We start from the raw sequence: 24,666 nt of genomic DNA on the forward strand, positions 1-24,666 counted from the left end.
AGAAATCAAGATAAGACATATAAGTGGTAGACTATATCTCTGACAAAGTAAAGAAATTTTAACTCTTGTCAGTAATCAAATTAAATCTGAGAATTCTTATAGAACACAAATGCAAGAAGTATAACCAGGCTTCAGAGAGGCATCCGAGTCGTGAGACTACAGCTCCACCACTCAGGCTCCCCTCTCCTCCCGGACCACGTGTGTCTTCTCTGCTGAGAGACACCTTCACTCAGCCATTTACACTCATCCATTTATACAGAGACCCTCAATGGTGCTTCAAAATGGCACCCTCAGTCCCTGAATGGACAAGATTTTTTACTTTGGCTCTACCTAGCTAATTCAAATTTGATCCTAAAAACTGAGACTTGGTGGTACCCTATTAATGGAACTCATTCGGATGGGAAGATCATATGAACAGAACTGAGCTGTAGTCGGAGATGCCTCCCCTTTTCCACCTCTTGAAAATTTTCAGGAGCCTACAATGAGTTTGGAAAATTGAAAATTACCATTACTACATCTGTGTAGAAACGTTTTCAAACCTGGTTAGCCATACACCATTTAATTTAGAAAGTTTAGTTTATACTTGGATGTTTCCTTGAAAAGTAAAATATTGATTTACTGATAGCCAGAGGTATAAAACTACATAATTATTTAAAAATTTAATCTTTTAACTTGGGGGGGGGTGTGTCACTAAAGGGACCATGGTAGTAAAGTGACAGTAGAAAAAGCATACTGAGTTTAATTAGAGAACTCGAGGCAGTGAAATCATGTTGTTCTTTCAAAATCTTAGCTGTGTATAAGTCTTCAACATTGTCATAGAAGATGTGCTCAGAAAATTGCAGTTTAGGTAGTTTGCCTCCTTGGAAGATTTAAATTTTTAGAAAATAACAGCGAACTATTTAATGCATATTTTTGTCTGAAATATCTGCATGTTACTCTATCATAATAAAAAATTTCATGGATTAAAATACTTTTTCAAAAGTCTCTTTCAGAACTGACAATTTACATATCATGTTTCAGCCCAGTGCAATTTGAAATAGCTGAGATATTAAATCTCCTTCTCCCCAAGTGGTTTTGCCCTAATAAAAGGTGCAGGACCATCTCTGCAATTATTCTGCATGAAATACGGCTAAATTTTTGATAATTTCTCAGTGCCACTGTTCATCACTGAAGTGATTAAGTCTATTCTTGTCCCAAAGGCTGAGCTTAAGCAAGACATTTTCTGTACCATCACATTAAATTCAGACCTATTAAATCAGTAGCTACTATATTATCTTGAGAGCAATATCCCCTCCCCCTCAGAACAAAATTCGGAGGAAAAAGCTTGTAAACCCAGCAGTTCTGAGTTTGATAAATTGCAGTAGAAAAAGCTGTGCTGGGAACACCAGACCTTGTTTTAAATTTCAAAGATTGAGTGCATATGCTTCTGGCTTGCTTCGACATTCAAAAGGTGCTTAGTTTACAACCATTAGAAGGAGCATTTGTTCATTCCACGTTAAATTGTTCATATTTGGATTTGATAAGGCACACTGAAGTTCCATGAGGGACTGAATTTTCCTTCTGTGCCCATCACTTAAAAACTTGAGCTTTCTAATACTGTACTATTTAACCAGTTGGTAATGTTTAAAATGAGAATCCTTTATCTTAAAAAAAAATCAGTTTAGTTCAGCCTCTTGATATGTGTCAGAATGGGACACCCTCCGCTGGCGAGCCCCAGCTGACAGGCCACTAAACGTTATCGGAGCGCTGACTAGGGGTGTCTAAATAGCAGAGGGAACCTACCGCCAGGGACAGTCCAGAACAGTCATGAGACACAACACAGATAAGGGGGACATAGAAGGAAGAAAAATTAAAATATCCACACACATTAGTGAAAACCATGGAGAAATGACCTTTCCAGACCTATGACTTCGCAAGTTGATGTTGTCCCTCTGTATTATTAGTGTTCTCAAGTTTTAAGGCATTAAAAAAACCTTAAGTATATTTCTGATGCTGTATAAATACACTTATCTATAGTTACTTTTTTGATGTCAGTGCAGAATATTTTAAAATTCTTCCTTGGTTATAAAATCTTACCATAGAGACAGGTAGCCATGAACATTGAAATTTGAATTTCTGTGAGTTCTCATATGGATTGAAATAATAAAAACTTATTGATCGCCCTAGAGCCTATGTATCTTAAGAAATCATATCTAAAATGCCTCTCATGCCTCTCACATCTCTCCTATTTTTAAATGAGAGAGGCATAGATTGTCTTTACTGTCTTCTCCATGTTCATATCAATATTCTGTTTAAAATATTCTGAAAATAAAACTAAGAATAATTTTACTTTCTGTTTATGCTGTTTTGACTTTGGATGATTGGCTGATCACCATGTGACATAGCATCTGAAAATCTGTACATTCTATTTTGCTTCTTCATTCTTCCTCTTCATAAAATGATAGAACCCATTATTAGCTATTTTTGTCTGCCTTAAAGAGTATCATAAGCTACTGTTATAAAACTGTTTACCAACGGGGCCTATTTTCACTTGTCCAAATTATATTTCATTCTGTACATTTAATTGTTCATAAAATAAGACCTATAAAAATCCAAAATAGACAAAACTATCTACTTAAAATGATTAAAAACACCTTTTTCAGTAGTTGAAATCCTAAACGCTATGTTGTAACAGTAGATGGCTATAAACTATCACTGACTTCCTAGTACTTTCCTGTTTGAGCCATTTTCTCTTCCCTTCCCATCCAAAGGAATAGGTGATCAATGAAGAAGTAACCACCATCAGTTCTCTGTATTGACTACTTTTGAGATCTTGGTCATTTATCCAGGTCATAACAGGGGTAATAAACACCACTACTAAGCTATAAATTACAGTCTTACATCATACAGAACAAATCCCACAAAGAAAAATACAAATTTCTCATCCTAGGAAGAAATGCTATAGTTACCGTTTAACATTATTTGGTGCTTTTAATAGTTAATTCTAGGATATAGGAAGACCACATTTGAGTTTTATTGTAGTTATGAAAATGATAGTTTTGTATTTTCAAATTATTGCTTCACAGATATAGCTGAAATTCACTTAAAAATTATTCAGTCTATGTCCATCTAGGAGACTATTTCTACACTTATTCCAATAAGTGGTTTAAAGAAATCTGTATCAAGTTCTGCTTGCTATGGAAATGTTGAAATACAGCAAGACATGATTGAAAATTTCAGTTTCTATGTAACAAATTAACCACAGAGAAAAATATGTATTAGATAACTGTGGTTGAATGTCTGTGCATGGGCTTCTGTGGCTGTGATTAGATACTTTCAGAAAAATGTAACCCTTGTTACTCTGAGCTCAGGACAAAGTTCTCTGAGCATGAGCATCGGCATTGTACCCATTCTGTAGCTCTGAAACCAAACCAAAGTGCAGCGAGTGAAAAATGAGCCTTTGTGAAATTCTTGTCAGTGGACATTGTATCTTTGAGAAAAATGTTTAAAACTCAAGCTGGGAGAGAGGTAGTGCCCTGATGGTGTGGTTAACTGGGAGACTCTGCAAGTGTACTAAAATGCCTTCCTTGATTAAAGTGTTCTTAAGGAGATTCACATATTTAAGAGTTCAATTAATAGTAACTAATACTATACGAGGAATTTATAAAACTGCCCATGTATGTTGCTACTTGGGAATAAAATAGAACTTTTAAATTATTTGAAGGGAAACATTGATAATTGACATTATTTCTATGAACAATCTCTATATTTTTTATATGAATTAAATGTTCTTTAGAAATATCCAATGTGAATATGATTTCAAAAAATAAATGAAGAGGCATTTAATCATTATTATTGATAGTAAACTTCATTCTGAACCAAATCATCCAGTTAATTTAGTAAGAATAGACCACAGTGTAAAGGACATCCAAATAGCTTCCTCAGGCTTGGGAAGATAACCCAGCCACATGGATTTTACAACCTGCGTTATGGTTTTAGTTGTCCCTAAGTGAGGAAATAAGAATTTTGCTTTAAAAATTCTGCCCTGCTCTTTAGGACCAACTCATACTTCTCTCCCTTCTCCTGTATAACTCATTATTCCTGAGCACTAATTACTGAGCTGGATTGATATGTGGGAATGGTAGCTTTCATCATGTGTGATGAACAGCTATAATACTTAGCTATTGAACATTGATTAGGAAGGACAATTACGTTAGAAAGGTATCCTGCCCAAGAGGGAGGACACTCAGATACTTTTTATTCTGTTTCTCTAACTCTAAACACAATTAAGACTGGCTAAAGAGATGTAATCAAAATATTCAGGCATCCTTCCAGTATGCTGGGTCTATCAAGATGGCGCTGAGGGTCACGGAGGCCGTTTTCCGGTTTCTATGCTTAGGAGGCTGGAAGACCCTACCAAATGTTTCCATTGCCCTTTGGGATGTTGCATAACGACCGAAAGGATTTCAAAGCGTCTCTACAATGATGACATGTGTCCAGAAGTTGTTTACTTCTATACTTATCTGGCATAAAATAATTATTGTTTAATTTTCAACAAAATAATGTAAGAATAAATACGGAAAGAATACATTACCTGATCTTTCATGGTCTTCCCTAAGTCTTTCACATCTTTCATGTTAATGGCATTCTTCCCTCCCTTTTCCTTTCCCTTCTTCTTGTTTTTCTTTTTGAACAAGCATTTCTTACAGATACAAAAGCAGCAGGTCAGGACCAAAAGAACTGCGACTATGGCTATGGCAATTAAGGCCCACGGTGGCACTGAAAGACAAATGTGCAGAGAACATTTGTAAGAAAACACTTCTATACGCAAAACCTCTCAACCCACGGGCTATAAAGACATCCTTTCACCTGGATTTATTGAGGGCCTGTTGTGCTCCAGGCGCACTCTTGCGCGTTATATCAGCCATGTTGTTTCCTCTGCCTACAGTCTTGTCTCTATCTTTTCCACTTTGCCCTTCCAGATATGTCAAATATCATCTCCTCTCTGTTGCTTTCCCTGCTCCTCCCCAACTAGATTTCCATTAATCCATTCCTCGTTCACTCAGAGCATAGCTCTGGAGTTGGACCTTTGAGTTTAAATCCTGGCTCCACCATTTACTAGCTGTGTGACCTTGGGCAAGTCATCTAACCTCTCTCTGCCTCAGTATCCTCATCTCTAAAGTGGAGGTAAATTGGTAGGTACCTCACAGTCTTTTGAAGATTGAAAGAAGATGCAGTGCCCAGCACATGGTAAAAGCTTAATAAATATCAGCTGCTGTTACTCATCTATCAAATGCTAGGGGTTCTATTAATATAGTGCTATAATATATTGTGCTTGGCACAATAGGAGGGGCAGATATTCATCAAATAAACAGAAAAATGTAATATCATAGTAATAGTGAAATATAATACCATAGTGACAAAACAATATCAAAGTCAATCCTAGGGACATTTGCCCACTCAGGGTCTCTGGAGGCAGGGCAGTGGTTATATGTTCAGTGCCTCTAAAACCTGGCTTGGATTCCGGCTTGGCCACTTTCAGGCTGTGTGACTCTGGCTAGATTGCTTAACTGTTCTGTTTCCCTTTCTACAAAGTGAAGATAATAGTGGTAACTGTTTCATCTCCTTTGAAGATTAGAGGAGTTAATATTCTAAAAAGTTTAGAATGGCATCCAGAACAGAGCAAGAACTCAATGTTAGCTATTTCTTTATATTCAAGGCATAGGGCTAAGGATTGTGGGTAATGCAGAGAGCTCAGAGTACATGCAGGGACGAAAGACGCACACCAATACATATACAAAAAGAAAGAGATGAATACTCTGAGAGGAGTTCAGTGGATATGCTAGGGGAATTGAGAGGAGGAAGAGAGGCCTTTTAGATAAGAGGAGAGGTTTCAGATTTACAGGCTCTGGTTAAAATAACAAAGCACATATAAATAAGGATACTCAAACATTTTTCTATTACAGTTGTCCATCTACTAAAAGTTAATCTATTTTCTTATTTGGCACCCTCTACACATGTGCTTATAAAAAATAAGGTCTTATGAAAACATTTAGGATTTTACTTTGCCTAGAAAGGAATTATTCAACTATTGAGATTAATTAGAAGAGGTAATTAGATTTGCCTGTTGTAATCAAAGACATTGGGCACTGAAATGGTAAGAAAAAGTGCTATTTTCTTCTAGCTACGTAAACATCATTAGTACCAATGATTGCCGAACACAAGTTAGGAGTACTTTGATAAAGCAGAAACACTTAAAAATTAACCTCTCTTCAAACTATTGGCTTCATAGTGTAGAATACTTACTATGCATATTATTCCACCTTATAATTGACTACTAGATGTGAACCTAAGGACATATAAAATCACAACTTCTGAAATTGTGTTGTCAGCCAAAGAAATATTTCTGTGAAAGTTATAGATAAGCAAACACTCAAAGACATGTTTTCTTATAGTTCGCTAATCTTATTAAACAATCATTTTTTAAAATGTAAATTAAAGTAACCAATGATATCATTCACAATTCCTCATTTAAAAGCTTCACCTCTTTTGATCTAGTTAAAACCCTGCCATGCATGAAGGAGAGAGCCTATGTATTCACTGCAGGGAAGACAGTATTAATAATGACCCTTCATTTTGAACCTTGTAAATTATTCTCCTGGTGGGACTTGCGTGATAGTCTCTCAGAGAGCTACATAAAAGTCTCTTAAATTACACAGGACCAGACAGAGATCATCTGACAACTTCACAAAAAGAAAATAGACAGTGAAAGCACAGGAACATTATTTAATCAAAAGGAGTTAAAGAGATAAGAAAGTAGAATTACAGGAAGAAATTTGAAATAGTGCAACTTGAAGGTAAATCACAACCACTGAAAAACTTTTATTTTGTGACTTTTATTTCTTAAAGCTCTGCTGTCTTCTAGATTTGCTTTCAGTCGATCTTCTGAATAGCTTAATTTTAACTTTGAATATGCTATATCAAATATAAGAAATTAACAAAGTTTTCCTCACAATTTACTGGCATCTTTTAGATAGAGAAAATAAAAAAAAAAACTCTTAATGTTATCATTTTGTGTACCCATATGAAAACCTGACTGAATAGTTAATTATAATATAAACTGCCCTTTTTAATTAAATGGAATTACTTGAATGCTTATGTTAAAAAATTTATTCTATTGTGCAGAGCAACCAAATATTTAAAATTTGATAAGTTCTGTAAGAAACAACATCCACAGTATTATTTATTTGCTGTACTTATAGAAATATATTTCAATATTAGCAAATCTCATGGGATTAGGCTAAAAATTTATTGAAGACATTATGGGCCAGCAACTGTGCTACATACAGTTTTACATATATTATCTTATTTAATCCTCACAGGTCATTATCCCTTCAATTTTATAGAGGAATAACTATAAACAGAGGAAAAACTGTAGATTGAATAATTTGAGAAATTCAAATGCCTTTATGTTATTAGGTTAAAAATGTGTACATTATACACAAATGAAAAAATTCCTATCAAGCTTTGAAGCCTCTTTAATAGAACATTTTATATTTAAAAAACCATTGAAGCAAATAAATAACAGCATGAGATGATGCAAAAAGTGATTTTTTTAATATAAAACAGTTTCAATAAAAAATAGGCTCATCATTTGGGGCCGGCCTGGTGGCATATCAGTTAAGTTTGTGCAGTCTGCTTTGGCAGTCTGGGGTTCGCCAGTTCGGATCCTGGGCACAGACCTACTCACCGCTCATCTAGCCATGCTGAGGCAGCGTCCCACATAAAAGAGCTACAACTCTACAACTATGATATACAACTATTTACTTGGGCTTTGGGGAGAAAAAAAAGAAAAAGAGGAAGATTGGCAACAGATGTTAGTGCAGGGCCAATCTTAAAAAGAAAAATAGGCTCATGAAAGGATTGCTACTGGCAGAAAGCTATTAGCTTATTGCTATTGCCACCAAACAATCATTAAATGGAATTTCATAACAAGAATTCTAACATTTAACTTAACTTAAAGACCTTTCAGGAGAAAATAATAGACCATGTAAAAACTCTCTATTAAAAATATTTTCATTTTCTGTTTAATGAATTAATTTCACATTTTATTTAACCCAAAGGTAAATTGATGCATAAGAATTAAGTTAAAGTCCATTCGAAACTGCTTCTGCTGTTTTAACTTAGACTTTGTGGTCAGCAGAATAATGACTCCTCAAAGATGTCCACATTCTACTCCCTGGAACCTGTGATTATGTTTACCATAATCAAAAGGAACTTTTCAAATGTGATTAAGGATCTTGAGATGGAGAGATTATCCTGGCTTTTCCAGACAGACCCAATGTAATCAACAGGGACCTTATAAGTGAAAGAGGCAGCCTGGAGTTTCCAAATCAGAGTTAAAGATTCTGTGCTACTGATTTTGAAGATGGAGGAAGGGACCATGATCCAAGGAATGTAGATAGCCTCTAGGAGCTGGAAAAGGCAAAGAAATGGATTCTCTCCTACAGCTTCAAGAAAGAATCAGTTCATACAGCCATATGGGAAACAGTATGGAAGTTCCTCAAAAAATTAAAAATAGAACTACCATATGATCTAGCAATCCCACTCTGGGTATATAACTGAAGGAAACAAAGTCACTATCTCAGAAAGATATCTGCACCCCATGTTCTTTGCAGCATTATTCACAATAGCCAAGATATGGAAACAATCTAAGTGTCCAACAACAGATGAACGGATCAAGAAAATGTAGTGTATATACACAATGGAATACTATTCAGCCATAAAAAAGAAAAAATTCCTGCCATTTGTGACAACATGGGTGACCCTCAAGGGCATTATACTAAATGAAATAAGTCAGAGAAGTAATTCATACAGACAAATACTGTATGATCTCACTTAAATGTGGAACCTAAAAAAGTAGAACTCATAGAAACAAAGTAGAACTCATAGAAACCAGGGTCTGGAGGTATGGGGAAAATGGGGAGATGTTGGTCAAAGGGTACAAACTTTCAATTATAAGATGAATAAGATTAGGGGATCTAATGTACCACATGGTGACCATAATTAACAATCCTGTATTGTACATTTGAAATTTGCTAAGAGAGTGAATCTTAAATGCTGTCAACACACAGGTAATTACGCGAGGTGATGGATGTGTTAACTAACCTTATTGTGGTAACCATTTCACAATATATACGTATATCAAATCATCATGTTGTACATCTGAAATTTATACAACTCTATTTCTTAATTATATCTCAATAAAGTTGGGGGAAAAAAGGCATCAGCCCTGCTGACACTTTGACTTTAGCTCAGTGAAACCCATTTTGGACTTTTGACCTCCAGAACTAGAAAATAATAAATTTGTGTGGTTTTATGCCAGTAATTTTTTGTGTGTGTGTGAGGAAGATTAGCCCAGAGCTAACATTCGACGCCAATCCTCCTCTTTTTGCTGAGGAAGATTGGCCCTGGGCTAACATCCGTGCCCATCTTCCTCTACTGTACATATGGGACACTGCCACAGCATGGCCTGACAAGAGGTGCATTGCTGTGTGCCCGGGATCCGAACCTGTGAACCCCGGGCCGACGAAGCGGAGTGTGCGCTCCTAGCCGTTACGTCACCGGACCGGCCCCTATGCCAGTAAATTTGTAGTAATTCATTACAGCAGCAATAGGAAACTTAAGAGATACAAAGCAGACCTCAAGAGATTTGTAATATATGCTGCATAGAGATGACTATACAATTGGAATACTAGTGTGGGTTATTTCTATATTTTCTATGATCTTTCCTTCTTACCCATACCTTTTATCTATCCCTTCTGCAACCATTCTCATGACACTAACATTGGACTCAAGACTCTCTCAAAGATAACCACTGGTTTTCTTTTGACCAAACTCAAACAACATTGTCTGTGGTATGAGAAAATCTTGATCATATATTCATTCTTGGAATTTTCTTCTGCTTTTGTTTCTACTGCCCTTACCGGCATCTCCTTCGATGCCTCTGATGTTTTTTCCTCTTTCCTTTCCCATTTCCAAGTCTTAAGTAGAGTCATTATTCAAGGTTCTTAGCTCCTTGCTCATCCTCACATCACTCATTGTTGAGCACGTCCTTTCTCAAGCCTTAAACTTTTAGGTCAGTTATTCCATTCTGTCTTCCCTTCTGTATGCTGGGACTGGATTCCCAGCTGCCTACAGAATGTTTCCTAGGATTCCTTCATCTTCTCAAACTAGTTCTCCAAACCAACTATGTGGCGTCTGTCACTGCTTCCATCCTTTCCTGCCTCTTGGACATTGGAACCATGTGGAAATTTTTATTCCCAAATCCGACCGATTGGCAAGTTGGGCCATTTCTTCTTCAATACGTTTTGTACTCCTTTTACATATTTTCACTTGTAAGGTGTGGGCCTGACATTACCTCCCATCTGATCTCCCTTCCCATCAGGTATCTCTTCTCTCCATTTTACCCATTCATTGTGATCAGACAAAACTTTCTAATACATAATTTTCAATTATTTTGTGTATAGCTTTCAAAGTCCTTGGTCATTGGCCTACCCTACATATCCATTTTTCTTTCTCACTGGGCCCTACACCCACTCTAGTCTCACCAGACTGAGTAACTCAGTGTTCTTTGCTCGATTCTGCACCCATATTTTTCTCAGGTATATTGCTTCTTTTTTGAAATGCTAGTCTTCTTCCTCTTCAGTCATTTAAATGATATTTATTTTTTCCAGGCTCAACACGTCTCACTTAGTGTTGACAGATTTTTAAATACAAATATTACATACATTTGCTAAAATTTCACCCTCCTACCTAGTGGGAAATGTTGACTATGTGGTAGAATACATTGGGTGGTTTATGTTAGGTTAGTATAAAAAGATGTATTATTTAAAATAAAAAGACAAATCTGTACAAATGTACAAAAGATATTTTAATATACCCCCTTCCTATACATGAAATTCACTTCTTACTAACATAAAACTCAGCTCTTGGTAGATTATTCATGACACGAAACACTGATATTTAATGAAAACATAATAAAAATAAACTGGAACCATTTAGAAATAAATTTACATTGGCAGCTATTCTGTTGGAGGAAAAAAAACACAAACGAATATTTCCCCTTATCAATAGAGGCCTTCCTTTCATGGGAAAGAGGCATAAACTGAGCAGTTTTAAAAAGTCATTATTTAATCAAACACGTATTTATTGAACATCTACTAGTACCAGGCATTTTTCTTAGGGCTGGAATGCAGTGCTAAGTATGGTTTGTGTAACTACGAAGCTTACTATTTACTTCCCAAGTGTAAGAGCTAGGTGTTATTTACTTTCTTAAAAGAAGTAAATTTCTTATATTTGCCAAACTCAGTGCTCAGAACATAATATGGTACATTTTCAAATGGAATCTACATGGTTTAATATGCTCTTGTGTACAAATTTAGTGCTCCAGGGGTATATTTATTGATGAAATCAACTAGTAAATATACTTTCTACAATAAAAATGTAACTCTCAGATTGGAAAGCACCATTTTCTCCCCACAGTGAGTTTTGGCACTAAATAAATTAAAAAAAAATTACGTAAGTGGGGCCAGCCCAGTGGCATAATGGTTAAGTGCGTGTGCTCCACTTTGGCGGCCTGGGGTTTGCAGGTTCAAATCCCGGGCATAGACTGACACACTGCTCGTCAAGCCACACTGTGGCAGGTGTCCCACATATAAAATAGATGAAGATAGGCACAGATGTTAGCTCAGAGCCAATCTTCCTCAGCAAAAAGAGGAGGATTGGAAAGAGATGTTAGATCAGGGCCAATCCTCCTCACCAAAAAAAAAAAAAAAATTTAATTAATAAATTAATTAAGGGGACCTGACATACACTTTTTCAAAAAGTAGACACTCCAAATATCCTTTTCCTTAACACACTGTGAAATCAAAGATAAAAACTTCACAAAGAGCCAAGGGTACTGTAGAGTATATGTTTATAAAAGGGAAAACTTTAGGATTACTGATAGCATCCATGTCTGTCAAATTTATGCTCCCAAATCTGAAGTCTCCTCATCAGACATGCATTGTACCTCAGAGCTACACAACGAGCAGTGGGGAGAGGTGCTTTTTCTAATTTACATGAAGTACCCTATGGTCTAGGGGAAGCCTGCTCTAGCTCTCCTGATTCTGCACTCTCACTTCTAAATAGATTTTTTGCATTCTCTAAAGTGTCTAACTCGGTGGTATCAGCATAACAGTGCTCAGTAAATGTTGGGTGGCTTGAAAGAAACCCACATAGCCATAGTTCTTGAGCTCGAGAAGTAGAGTGGACAGTCTCTGAGGTATACCACCAGCTTGAGTGAATTTTCCTGAGACCTGCTACTCAATCCCATTTCCTTAGCTCTGATTCTCTCCTGTCGCATTCCCATTCACCATCAGCTATGGCAGTCTCCTAGGCTAGCAACCTTCTGGTGGATTTACTCATTGGGTTCTAGCTTTAATCTAGGGCAAAACTCACTGGTTTTTGTATTTCAGCCTTGATTTCACTTTCAAGGGCAGCTCTGCCTTATCTATCCATTCTATCTCCATTCATCATATTAAGAAACAGCCTGAAGTCTATATCTCCTTCACAAGATGAGCTGTATGTTCCTCTCTGAGAAATATAAGCTTGTAAATTTACATCAGGCCTAGATTTTTCGGCTATGAGCCTCAGGATGACACAGGTAATACTGTTGCTATGGCCACTACAAAAATTCAGCGATACCTTCAAGCATTTTCTACCTTTGACATACCTCTATTTTGTCATGAGTGCCTCACCACTGCACTAATGTCTGTGTAATTTATTTTACATACTTCTTCATTCTTAATATTTAGTTCTTGCCAACTTCTAGTTTTACCAAAAACAATCCATCATCTTTCTAGATCATCATACATTGATGCAAGATGCAGAATACAATATGAAAATAATAATTTTGCTCTTAACCAGTAGGAAAAATGATCTGTATTTGAAAGCTTTGCTTTTAGACTATTGATGAATAATTTTTAAAAACACACAAGGATAATTATTTTTCAAAAATTGGCAAAACACCAAATAAGCCTTGCGTTTTAAAGCTTTTTCTAAATTACGGAATGCAAATGGGGAAAAAAAAGCTCTGGAAATATGTGGATTAGTATACTCATTAACCACCTCTGGAGACAGAGCATTAACTGTGAGACTTGAAACAGTGTACAAAGTCATACAGAATAAGATTTAAGATTAAATCAATCAGTCAAAGGTCAGAATGAAGAATTTCTCATTATAAACTGAAATGGCTTCAAAGGCTATTCATTCTTGGCTCCTGAGTATTAAACAAACTTACCTTTCCGCATTTTTAAGAATGGTGGTTTGAAGCCTCCTTGGAATTAAATGCCCCTTTTAAAAAATGACAAAAAGATATGGGCTCTTGATGGGAAAATATGTATAAGTGTGTGCAGTGTGTGTATGTGTTGTGTGTTTAAATTTCCTCACAGTTGGGAGTATGTGGTAAGCTTGTGGAAATTACAGTTCCCTAGGTCTAGAAGACCACTGGACTCCAAATTAAAAAGTCCTTTCCAACAGCATCAGGGTAAAATTCACCAAGATTAGTGAATTAGAGAAAACTTATTCCTTCATTTGGTCATTTAACCTTTCATTTATTTCTTCTTGGCAATCGGCGCTTATTCTGTGCTGGAGGTGGTGAGGGAACAGAGAACACAGAGATGATGGGTCACTTTCTCTATGAAGACTAACTCCCAGGAAAAAACTAAACAGAGATAGGAGGCAATACAGAACTAAGCACAATATTCAGTGGGCTCTGTAGGTAGCAGGTTAGAGAAAGGCAAGATAAAGGATCCTGGAGTTCAAGCAAGGCTTCATGGAGGAGGTGAGCCTTGAGGTGAGCTCCGAAGCCTTGTTGGCTACACAGTGAAATAGCATTTTGGGGATTTCCCTTCTTTTCCTGACTCGCTCTCCTTCTGTCTGTCTCCCTTCCTCCCTTTCTTCCTTTCTTCCCTTTCGTTTTTAGACTCCTTTCAACCTAACTTATCACCTAGTGACTACTTTGTTAAACAAAGCTCGCAATAAGACACAGACTTATGAAAATCTGTTAGATTTTTTATTTCATTTTTTTAATTTTATTTATTCACTTATTTTTTCCCTCAAAGCCCCAGTAGATAGTTGTATGTCATAGTTGCACATCCTTCTAGTTGCTGTATGTGGGATGCGGCCTCAGCATGGCCAGAGAAGCAGTGCATTGGTGCGCGCCCGGGATCCAAACCTGAGCCGCCAGCAGTGGAGCGTGCGCACTTAACCGCTAAGCCACGGGGCCAGCCCATATGTTAGATTTTTTAAATCATAATAAATGAAAAGACATTTCCTTGTGGTGAACGCATGTAGTCTTCTCTAAACAGCCCTCAGAATAACCTTCTTAAGAACACATTTCACATTCTCCTCTTACATAGTTCTGTTTATATTGTGTCATATTGCTTTCAATATGTGCCCCTGACAAAAAGCAAACTGGGAGATGTGTCTGTATAAATAGGCTGTAAAAATGACCCAGGCCACTGCCTCGAGTCAGCTACCTGTGGCTTTTTAAGGCAGATGGATTATGCAAACAGTAACGTAGGAGAGAGGCTCATTCATTTACTCATCCACTTGAGTGTCTAGTTAACACATTAATGCTCAGCACATTGGAGGAATAGTTTAAAATAATTTACTTACTTAAACAGTTTACAGTCCAGTTGGGCAGATTTGATTAATACACATGAAGCAAATTGTGAACAATACCAGACAGCATGTTAAATGACAAACTAAATGGGGTGTTTTGCTAGATTCTAATTCTACTGTGTAGTCACAGCAATCTTATTATACTTGTCAAATGAACACTTGTTTAGAATTATTTTAAAACACCTTAAAATTTAATAAAATGGAAAATCTGCCTCTCTTTGCCTATAAACTCTTAAAAAACTGGTAATACATAAAAAACTTCAGTGAAATATATTGCTTTGATATGTAGAAAATCACAACGTATACACTGATAAATTTTTACCAGAACCTCTATCCGTTGATCTGATTTCAGAATGTACTGTGCTACTCAACAAATTCATAGCCCTGATGAATAATTTATTAAAGTTATTGATGTTTCTTGCTGAATGCAATGATTGGTCTTGATAACAAAAGTTAGTTGACTGAAGGCCATTTTTTTCTGCACAGGTGTTAATCAAATAATTAATTTTATAAAATGTCTGTAATAATAATCTGCTTTCAACGATAAGGCAAAGCCATCCATATCTTCACAATATTGGAATGTCTGAAATATGACATGGGAAATGATGTTCGGTCTTCAGGCAGAGATAAGCCCCAGCACAACTTCCAGAGGATTTAGATAAGGCTCCATGGTCGGCTCAGGAGCTCTCTGTCTGCAGGCTCCAGGGAGAGGTGTGTTGGTAAACATAAAGGGATGCCAGGTAAGTTGGCAGAGGTGAAGGTGATGCACGCGCTAATCGTTCTGAAGCCTCTGGAAGTTTGTAACAGTTTTCAGTCATGCTGCGGACAACACAATTTTGTGGTTAAAGGGGAATCTATTTAGCCTATGAAATTTGCCGCATGCATCTCTTGAGTTCTGATCTTTAGTTCAAAGCTAAACAACACTTATGTCTCAGGTTTTTCTTCCCCTAGTGAAAGTGAACTTTCTTCTTAACTTTTGTATTAGAAGTCTTCAAAATAAGGATGTTTTGGATTCTGATCCAATTGGTATTTGGTTTTATTCTGATGCTTTGAATTTGGTTAACAATGTCTTTAATCTGTTTTCTATCTTTGCCAAAGATGCTCAAGAAAAAAATCTATACCAAGAATTGAATATGGCACCTGTTGGTAACTTTTGGATAATTCAATATTTGAGTATCTACTTGTTTCTTAGCAATTTAATGTTGTTATGATTAAATCCAATTATGATAAAAGAATATCAGTTAAAGGGGCAGATACATTCCCTGCTTCCCTATGTTATTTTACAACTTCAGGCCAAGCAGTTATAAGAAACAAACAAACAAAAATGCCACTTGGCCTTATTACCTGCTTGTGGAAGGATTTTTTTCTCCTGTACTTTCTGTTTATTATTCTAGGAGCAAACAACACATTTTTAAAATTCCGTGTAACTTGGAGAGATTTGATTGTACTGATAGGAGAACTGTGTGGTTGTTATGCATGAGCGAAGAAGAGCAGGATGTTTATGTCTTTCCAGTCATGAAGGGAAGATTCAGGCTCATTAATTTCATTACTATACAAAGTGACAGGTAGACAACAGTGAAAACAAAGCCCTTGCTTATCTAGCTATCCACAGGACATTTTTCCTTGATTATCCAATGGATTCCTGCTGCTACAGACCAAACTTATTAATTTTCCTCTCCAACTGTTGTTTTGTCTGTTTCTCTCAGTGTATTTCTCTCCATGGCAATTTTATCTGTCCAATTTCCAATTTGTAGCATCATTTCTTCTTTTTGTTTTCTGGTTCTTGGATCTGAACTTTCATCTTTATTTGTCAGCTCCCACGATCTCTGATTTATTTTCTCTTCTTGCTTTTGAAGGGGCTTCCCTACGCCAGTCAATCTCATATATTGTGGCTTTTTCTTTGTTTGTTTTTTTTCCTTTTAAATTTTATCCCTCTTCTGCTCAGAGCTGATACTTCTAAGCACTGCAACTGTGAGCATATGACCTTAAGGCCCTGTAGGAATCTTGCTTGTTTCTGTAGATTCTCACAGATCTCCACCAAGAACGTAGAATTCCCTTTATTCTCTTTTCTTTGTCAAACTCAGTCACTTCCTCTTTTAAAAGGCTCCCAATAGACTTCCTCCAAATGTCCCCCTGAGTAATACCACACGTGAGCCCTTTGCGTTGTCTCTCATCCACATTTATTTATGCCTTCTGACTCGTGTTATCTACATGGATCCTTGTTTCCTAGTAGCTTTGTGATTTGTCTCTTCAACGTGGGGAGGCAACCTGAAGAGGGCTACTGTTATTTTCCTTTCCTTTGCCTTCCATAAAGTATCATTTGTGTTGGGTACCTGGTCACTCTTAAGCAAATGCTTACTGAATAGGTGAAAGTATAATTAGAGGGAAGGAAAGCCTTCTTCAAATATTGTCTGCACATAGTGAGGGCATGGCTCCATTGGACACCTTGTTAAAACTAAAGGGTACACTCTTTTTTTAATACTATAGATCAAATCCTGATAAAACTTCAGAGATACATCAACATTTCCAGATCATTTAGAAAATCTGTGCAAGTCTTTATTTTTTATTTTAGATAGACTATGGAAAAAGCAGTAAGGCTCATTTTTTTCTGTCAATGTTTTTCCTAAATAGTTTTTATGTTGGATAGCCCCTTGGAAGTTGCTCTTAAAATTGTACTAGTAATGCTGATACGGCTTTCCCTTTCTTATATCCAACACCTGCAGTATTTACTAATTCAATTTCTCATTGATTTAGTTCTTTCACTTTATGAGACCATTTCACATTATCTCAGCTGATTTAACCTCAAAAACCAAATCATAGAGCAGCTAAGGTAGATAGCTTAATTTCCATTTTATAGATTAGAACACCGAGGATCTGAAATGTGGCTTCTGTAATATGATTCCTATTAGAGCTGAGATCAGATGTAGGTCTCTGGGCTTCAATTTTGCTGCTCTTTCCCTCTATTCTGGCATTCTTTTGTGTCCACACTGAAAAATGAGCAAATATTCACTAATCATATTACTGCTAAGAAGAGTTTAGTTTTTTGAACATACTTGTATATTGCTCTCAGGCTTCTTTTAACTGAAATAATTTTTAATTGTTTATGCCAAATCAATGAAAATCATTTGTCAAAAAACATTACTGTTAATAATCATAACAACAAGGCAAAATCAAATACAAGAAAGATCATGGATCTTGACTCCAAGTTCTGCCACTACAACTGCCAAATAAATTTGATGAAGTTATTAAACTTTCTGAACCACAGTTTCACCATCTGTAACATGGGACATGGGTGGAGATTGGAGATAATGATATACACTCTAAGGGACTTGTGATATGTAAATCTGTCATATGCAAAGTACTTAGGATGGTGGGTAACATGAAGGAGGGTTTTAAATGCCTGTTATTATTATTTGCCAGCAATTCATATTAAATTTCTTAACTTGAAAATGCTTAAAACCTGGCTGAAAAGCAAACTCGAAAAGTTTTGTAGCTAAAAGATGAAATACAAGCAATTTTGTGCGTATAATACAACTCCCAATACACTCAACATGTTCTGCCTTAACAATATATCAGAATGTCAGGGTAACATTCTAAAATAAAAATTGCTGTCAGAAAACTGAAAGGCAAAGCATTTTGGTAGTGTTCAAACTATTCATGGATAAATAACAGAATGAAGAAATCAAACTTTTGGAGAGAACAAATAATAGTCCTTTAAAATCACAGTGGCCAACAGTTGTTTATGTTATTCAAATAATGCAAGCAGCATTAGAATAATATTAAATTTATACTAATGGGAATAAACATAATATGCGCTACAGTACTTTGTATTATCAATAATGAGTCAGCTCAGCTAACACTACCTGAGGCAAATGTTTTAACACAGCAGTGAAGATATTAGTAGCAAGATTTTCACTCTCTTTCTACTGGCAAATGGTAGGTTTTGCTTGAACACACTCTCAATTCTATAATGCTTACGCATTAACAACAATATGCTCTTGGATGCTGCTTTTTTCCCCTTGAAAATTGGCTACGTATTTTAAGTGACTGAAAAAGCTACCTTGAAATCAACATTTATTATTCAATAATTATTTACCTATGCATTTAAATTATAATGATCATTTTTTAATTAAAAATCAGTTTTGACTTTATACCATGTGTTTCCACCGAATAATTTACAAAATAGTTGGGTTTATTATTTCATTTAGGTAATATATTCTTCATTTATAGATGGTAAATTTAAGGTACCAAAAATAATATGACTGTCCAAAGGTCCTAGGAAAAAAACATGGCTCAGTCTCAAGCTCAGTCCTTGGAACCATCAAACTCTTTCTATTAATCCAATATCTGGTCATTCCTGTTTCAAACCAATCAATGGTGATAGGATTTAAACTTACCTGGGATCAAATTTTTGCCTCTCTACTATTTAAATCATTCCAATGTCATATTCATTAATTTTCTTCTGTCTCTGCTCATAATTTTCAAGAAAACAGGGTTAGGAGTCTATAGTTTTCTTCTGATGGCTTTCGCTAGAATTGTAACATTCGCTGAAATTTACATTTTAATCTGATTTAGTAAAATAGTGAAATAGCTATAGGATTTTCTTTAAGGATTAAAAGCTGTGAAACTTAATGGAACGGATAGCTGTGTTTTTATTCAGTATTCTACTTAATATGTAACCATCAAAGTCAAGAACTTGGTCACTGTACCAATACTGTAATGTTTATATCCTTATAGGATCACTAAATCCAGATATTGCCTGGAAGAAGTAGAATTATCTTACTGTACTAGTGGCCTCTTAAGAGTCTTTAAAAAACTATAATAGATATATTACTTATTTAGACAAATGCTTTTCAAGCAATGTAAAATTTTATATTTGAAGTTCATCTTAATGCTTTTAAGTGAAAGAATAAAAAAAAGAATTCAGTGGACTGATATAGGTAAATCTTTTTGACTAAGGGTCAAACTGTTATCTCCGAAAAAGATGTTTACTTTAAATTAAGTATTGATGGACAGAAGGGAAGAAAACAGCAGAGCACTTGACATGAAACAGATCATCATCAGAAGAATCCTGAGAAAAAAACAACCAAGAAATGAGTGGAGAGTGTTATCTCCTATTGAAAAAGCTGACTGCTGACCACAGAAGGATAACTCATTGACTTGTAAGTGACAATTGACTGCACTAAATCATTTCTTTAATCAGTGCTCTTTGAAGTCCTTTCATGCATTTGAGACAAATGAAATGGAACTTAGGAACGCATTCTATGGACACTGCAAAGGGGGCAGTGAGTAACCCCATGTTTGTGTGAACCTGGGTCGGCTCCCTCCTTGAACCCTGTGTCCCAAACTTCACTCCTGGTCCTTCTTGAAGCACATGGTGCTGCCTCAGGCCCTGGTTCTCTCTTCTCCATTTACTCTACCTCCTCTGTGGGCTGCTTTCTGCCTATTTGACATGTGGAGGATTTGAGAGGGAGAATAGAGCATGGAGTTGGGAGAAGCTATTTGGAGCTATTTTGCTCTTTGGCACTTCTTCTGATGTCTCTGAGCAGCCATCTAAACTGTGAAATGGGGAGGGGAGGTGGTCAATGATACGAGAGTTGCAGTAGATTCCAGAAAAAGAGCTGAAGAACTAGCTTCAACAGTTCTCAGGAGGTGGGAGAGAAAGCAGTTGGCACCTCCATGTTCCTCCATTGTGAGAAGGGTGTCAGAAGCTTTATTTAAGGGTTGTATGGGTGAGAATCTCAGGTATAATCTCAAATATACAGATGTTAAAATGATTAAGATGAGCTTAAAGATCTACATTCTTTCGTGAAGTACTAGTAATCTGCGGCGTTAGACATGTGGCACAATTATATAATATTTAATGTAAGAAGTGATCTTGGCTCTAGTCCTCATCCTAGTCCCTAGCCATCAAAACCAAGGATTTACAACAGCAGATGCTAACACCTACGGCTGGAAAAATATCAGAAGAGTCATGAGGTTGGAGTTAGATAGAAGTTTCTTTTTCTTCAGAAAGATGGGATGAATATTGTTTATTTTGAGTAACTTTGTAATTTTCTAGGCGAAAGTCCAACTATGCTATAAAACAAAATAGCCTCCTTGGAAAAAAGCAAAGTATAAGGAGAGAAAGTCTTGTTAACACAACTGATCAGAATCATAATCAATATACAGTAACGGAAAATAAGTTTCTCAAAAGGCTAAAACATAATGATTATTTTGTTATTGTTAAAAAGCAAGACACAAGGGTTTTGCATTTCTAGATCAGAATAGATTTGGATTAATTGACAGAGCAGTTATTTTGGCATGATGCAATATAATTTGATTTTAAGTTAAAATGAATGTTTATGTGTTAATTTTAATAAATGTAAAATTTAATTAAAAACAATAAAATCACAGAAAATCAATTATAGTGTTGCATATTCAACTCATCATTCAACTCATCTAGTATACTAGAAGGTACTAGAGGTCTGGAGTCAACCCTGAGTTTAAAACTCAGGCTGTTTCTTCTTTGAGCCTTTATTTCTCTATGTGAAAAGTAAGAATAATAATACCACAATAATAATTGTGAGAATTACATGAGCTGATACATTTCAGCACCTGGCACACAGATGGGGTTTAATGAATGCTAATTCTCTATCCCATTTTAAATAATAAATATATATCAAACTCTTTTCTAACATTTAATAATTTTTATTTTAAAAGTATTTCTTGCTAACATATTTAAAACGGTCAGACCCAACAATAAAACTATAGGTAACTTGCTGGCTTTCCTCTAAAGACCTGGTTCCATTTGCCTCTCTTAAAAATTACAGTAAAAGAAAACTGGCCCAATGTAATTTCTGCAACTTGGAAGGAATATAGACAATCTGGGGTTAATCCAGCATAAAATAAAGAAGACATTTAAGTCTTAGACAATGGGATCTAGACTTTTTTCTGAGAAGGGAGAGTGAGAGGAAATAAACATAATGTAGCAGAAGAGATTGAAAATACTGAGGGCAGAGAGGTAGAAATCTCTTAACTTTAAGAACTGATACATATTGAAAGAATTTTAAAGCATGGATCTGGCATAGATCATTAAGTCTTAGAGGTGATGAAGGTTGGCAGGCAGTTTTGTTTTTTGTGCCTGACCATCACTTATAGTATCTTACTGGGTTTTAAGCCTACGGCTCTAAAGTATACTGATATGTCTGAGAAACCTGCATACTGGTACGAGACTACTGAGCACTCAGTGGCCTTCGTAACCCCAAAGAACAATGACCGGTAGGGGAGGGAGTAGACTCAAGGGACTGCCTGAGATGGCTCAGGTCCCAACAGTGACCCCTGGCCATGCGCAGCAGTTCACAGTGATTGAAGTCTGCAGTGTCTCCACGTAGAGCGAATCACTAGTGATTTTCCAGATGAGTCTTTATCCTTTGGTCTCATAATACGATCAGATATTTTAATATAAGGAGATTACTCCTTCTCCCTTTAACAGAATGGCTTGCGACCCAAGTCTACTGAAAAAAAAAATGAACTTTTCTATAAAAGCAGAATATTAAATTTTTCTGTAGAAAAATAATCTAACACTCAGATATAAATGGAAGGATTCTTAATTCCAACTTTTGAATAGATTTGATCATTGGATGAAGAGTGAGTGTGGAGTGGAGAAAAATAAAATGAGATTTAGAAGCTGCAAGAAGGATCTCAGCCACATGGGAAAGTTCAAAGCTGGGAAAGCTAAGGTCGTTACTGTTTAGCACCATGCTAGGCACAAGTCAGTTTTCAGAAAGACAAGATTACCAGAACACAATGGAGATTACCAGAACACAACACACTATAAGATGAGAACACTTAATCTTATACGTCATTTTGACTGGCCCAGAGTTAACAAAGTATGGGAAGCTGCTGTCATTTTCTGGGTATTAGGGCAGATTTGACAATACTTGTTATTACAGTCATTTTGATTCCATAAATCTGAATTTCTTATTAGAGTAGCATTACATCAAAATGGAACTTTTATGGTATTTGTAGTTCTCTGAGGAAGCACCTTGTGCATCAGGTTCTGAAGGCATTTTGGTGTGTGTGTATGTGAAGTAAGCCACTGATAAAAATTTCTTCTCAGACAGATTTCTATAATATTATGACTGTCTGCATTATTAACGGCCAGAGAACAACAAAATCTTTAAAAAACTTTTCTTTGTAGTTCAATGAAATAGCCATTTTCTCTAACTGCTACTTACTTCAACCAAACATGATAAGATATTCATTTAGAGTACTTTCCAATTTCAAAGCAACTAAGAGAACTTGACTGAAATTGATCAAAATAAAGTAAATCTAACAGAACAATAGTAGATAAACTAGAGATTCTACTCTGAGTTTTATCAAAACAGTGCTGTATATGAATATATCCAAGGCCATGGATAAATAAGGAACAGAGAAATTAAAACAAAGGAAAATCTTTTTGCAAATTAGACTCAGCAAGTTTTGCTCTTTCTGGCTAGGAATGCCAGAAAAGTATTTCTAAATCTTTCTGAGGTGTGTTTGCCCTTTGCCTCACATGTCTCCATGTAATCAAGGCCCTTTAGAAAAAGCTGATTTTTTTTAATGGCATAGTTACGATAGAAGTGAGAAACTTTCCTTCTTTAATCCTTGTCTCATTTTACATGCCTAGTTTAAGCTTTGAGTCTATCAATGTTAGACTATATCAAATTCAGAATATGCAATAAATACAAAATTCAATTTAATGCCAGTTATTGTTTGTAATATTTAAAAACTGTGAATGTATTTTTACCTTGTTTTACACTTAGAGCTCTTAATTTTATTTTCTTGTAGAGCTATGAATGTTAACTCTAGATTCTCATATGAAAGGAAGTGTTTTTCTTTATGTAAAATGATTTGGTGAGTACAGAGGAGAGGAGGAAGGAAATGCCCAGGTTCAGACTGCTTATATACTGAATATTTAAATTGATTTATACTGAATATTTCCTTCGTTTTATGTGAAAGAAGCTTCAATTTTCCTCAGGTTATATTCTCCCTTTCTTGATCATCAAACCTTCAAATCACCTCTCTCATCAATTTCTATCCAAATGTCTCATAATTCTATCACTTTAACAAGTCACCTCTTTACATTTTCCCCTCTTGCCCTCGTCTGTACACGTATATTTAGAGCTGCCTTCACAGCACGTACAATTTATATTCAGCTCTTTTCATTATGAATTTTCACATGTTCCTACATGGACTTGTTTAATTCTTTCAAACATTATTATTAAAATTTAAGTCAAGCAAAAAGGGATAAAATGCGATGTCCATTTACCCCACACCAAGATGAAGAACTACGAGATGATGGGTACTGCTGAAGCCACATATGACCACCTCTGATTGCATTGTGTTCTCTCTTCCCGAGAGGTAACCTCTACATGAAGTCAAATGGTTTTTTATTCCTGCACATTTCTTTAAGCTTTTACATTAGTGTCTTCTGAGGAACTTTTTGGACAACTTTTTATTCCTAAGAGAACTGCAGCACACATCTCAGCAAAATCTTAACAGCTCTTTGAACTTTCATGTGTTAGAGTCAAAATAGCCTAACTTCAAACCCACAGCAGAGTAGTAAATGCACCATACATGATTTGCTTCTCAAATTACCCGAAGACATCCCACATGCCCAGAAACCCACGCCTTGTGTGTTCTGTGCAGTTCAGCAGTCGCACTCTCTATCCTCGGAAGGGCTATCATAGTTTACAAAAGTGATGCTGTTCAGGGGGCCTCCCATCTCGTTCTCATTTCATTTGGACTGTTTGGAAGTCAGACAGCATGCTAAGTTAGAAAAACAAAAGAAAAGAAACATAAACCCCTGCCTTCTAACATTGTCACAATCATTTTGAAACCAAATAAATCAGAATCATTTTTCGTTAGTGTTCTTAAGTGTGCAACCCATAGGGATACGTAAAATAAAAGTGTACTTTAAGCTGGTCTTCTCTGAGA

General features: G+C 36.0%; 1 protein-coding gene across 3 annotated transcripts in view; it reads right to left on the reverse strand.

Annotated features, from left to right (window-relative positions):
* The window catches only part of SYT1 (synaptotagmin 1), a 518,259-nt gene that overhangs the window by 140,254 nt on the left and 353,339 nt on the right, over window positions 1-24,666 (reverse strand). For all 3 annotated transcript variants that reach the window (XM_058568733.1, XM_058568732.1, XM_058568734.1), the window contains one exon: window positions 4,574-4,758. In XM_058568733.1, the coding sequence (XP_058424716.1) occupies window positions 4,574-4,758 (185 nt within the window). The remainder of the gene's footprint in view (window positions 1-4,573; window positions 4,759-24,666) is intronic.

Source organism: Diceros bicornis, chromosome 25, assembly GCF_020826845.1.
Source record: "Diceros bicornis minor isolate mBicDic1 chromosome 25, mDicBic1.mat.cur, whole genome shotgun sequence".
In the NCBI taxonomy this organism is placed as follows: domain Eukaryota; kingdom Metazoa; phylum Chordata; class Mammalia; order Perissodactyla; family Rhinocerotidae; genus Diceros; species Diceros bicornis.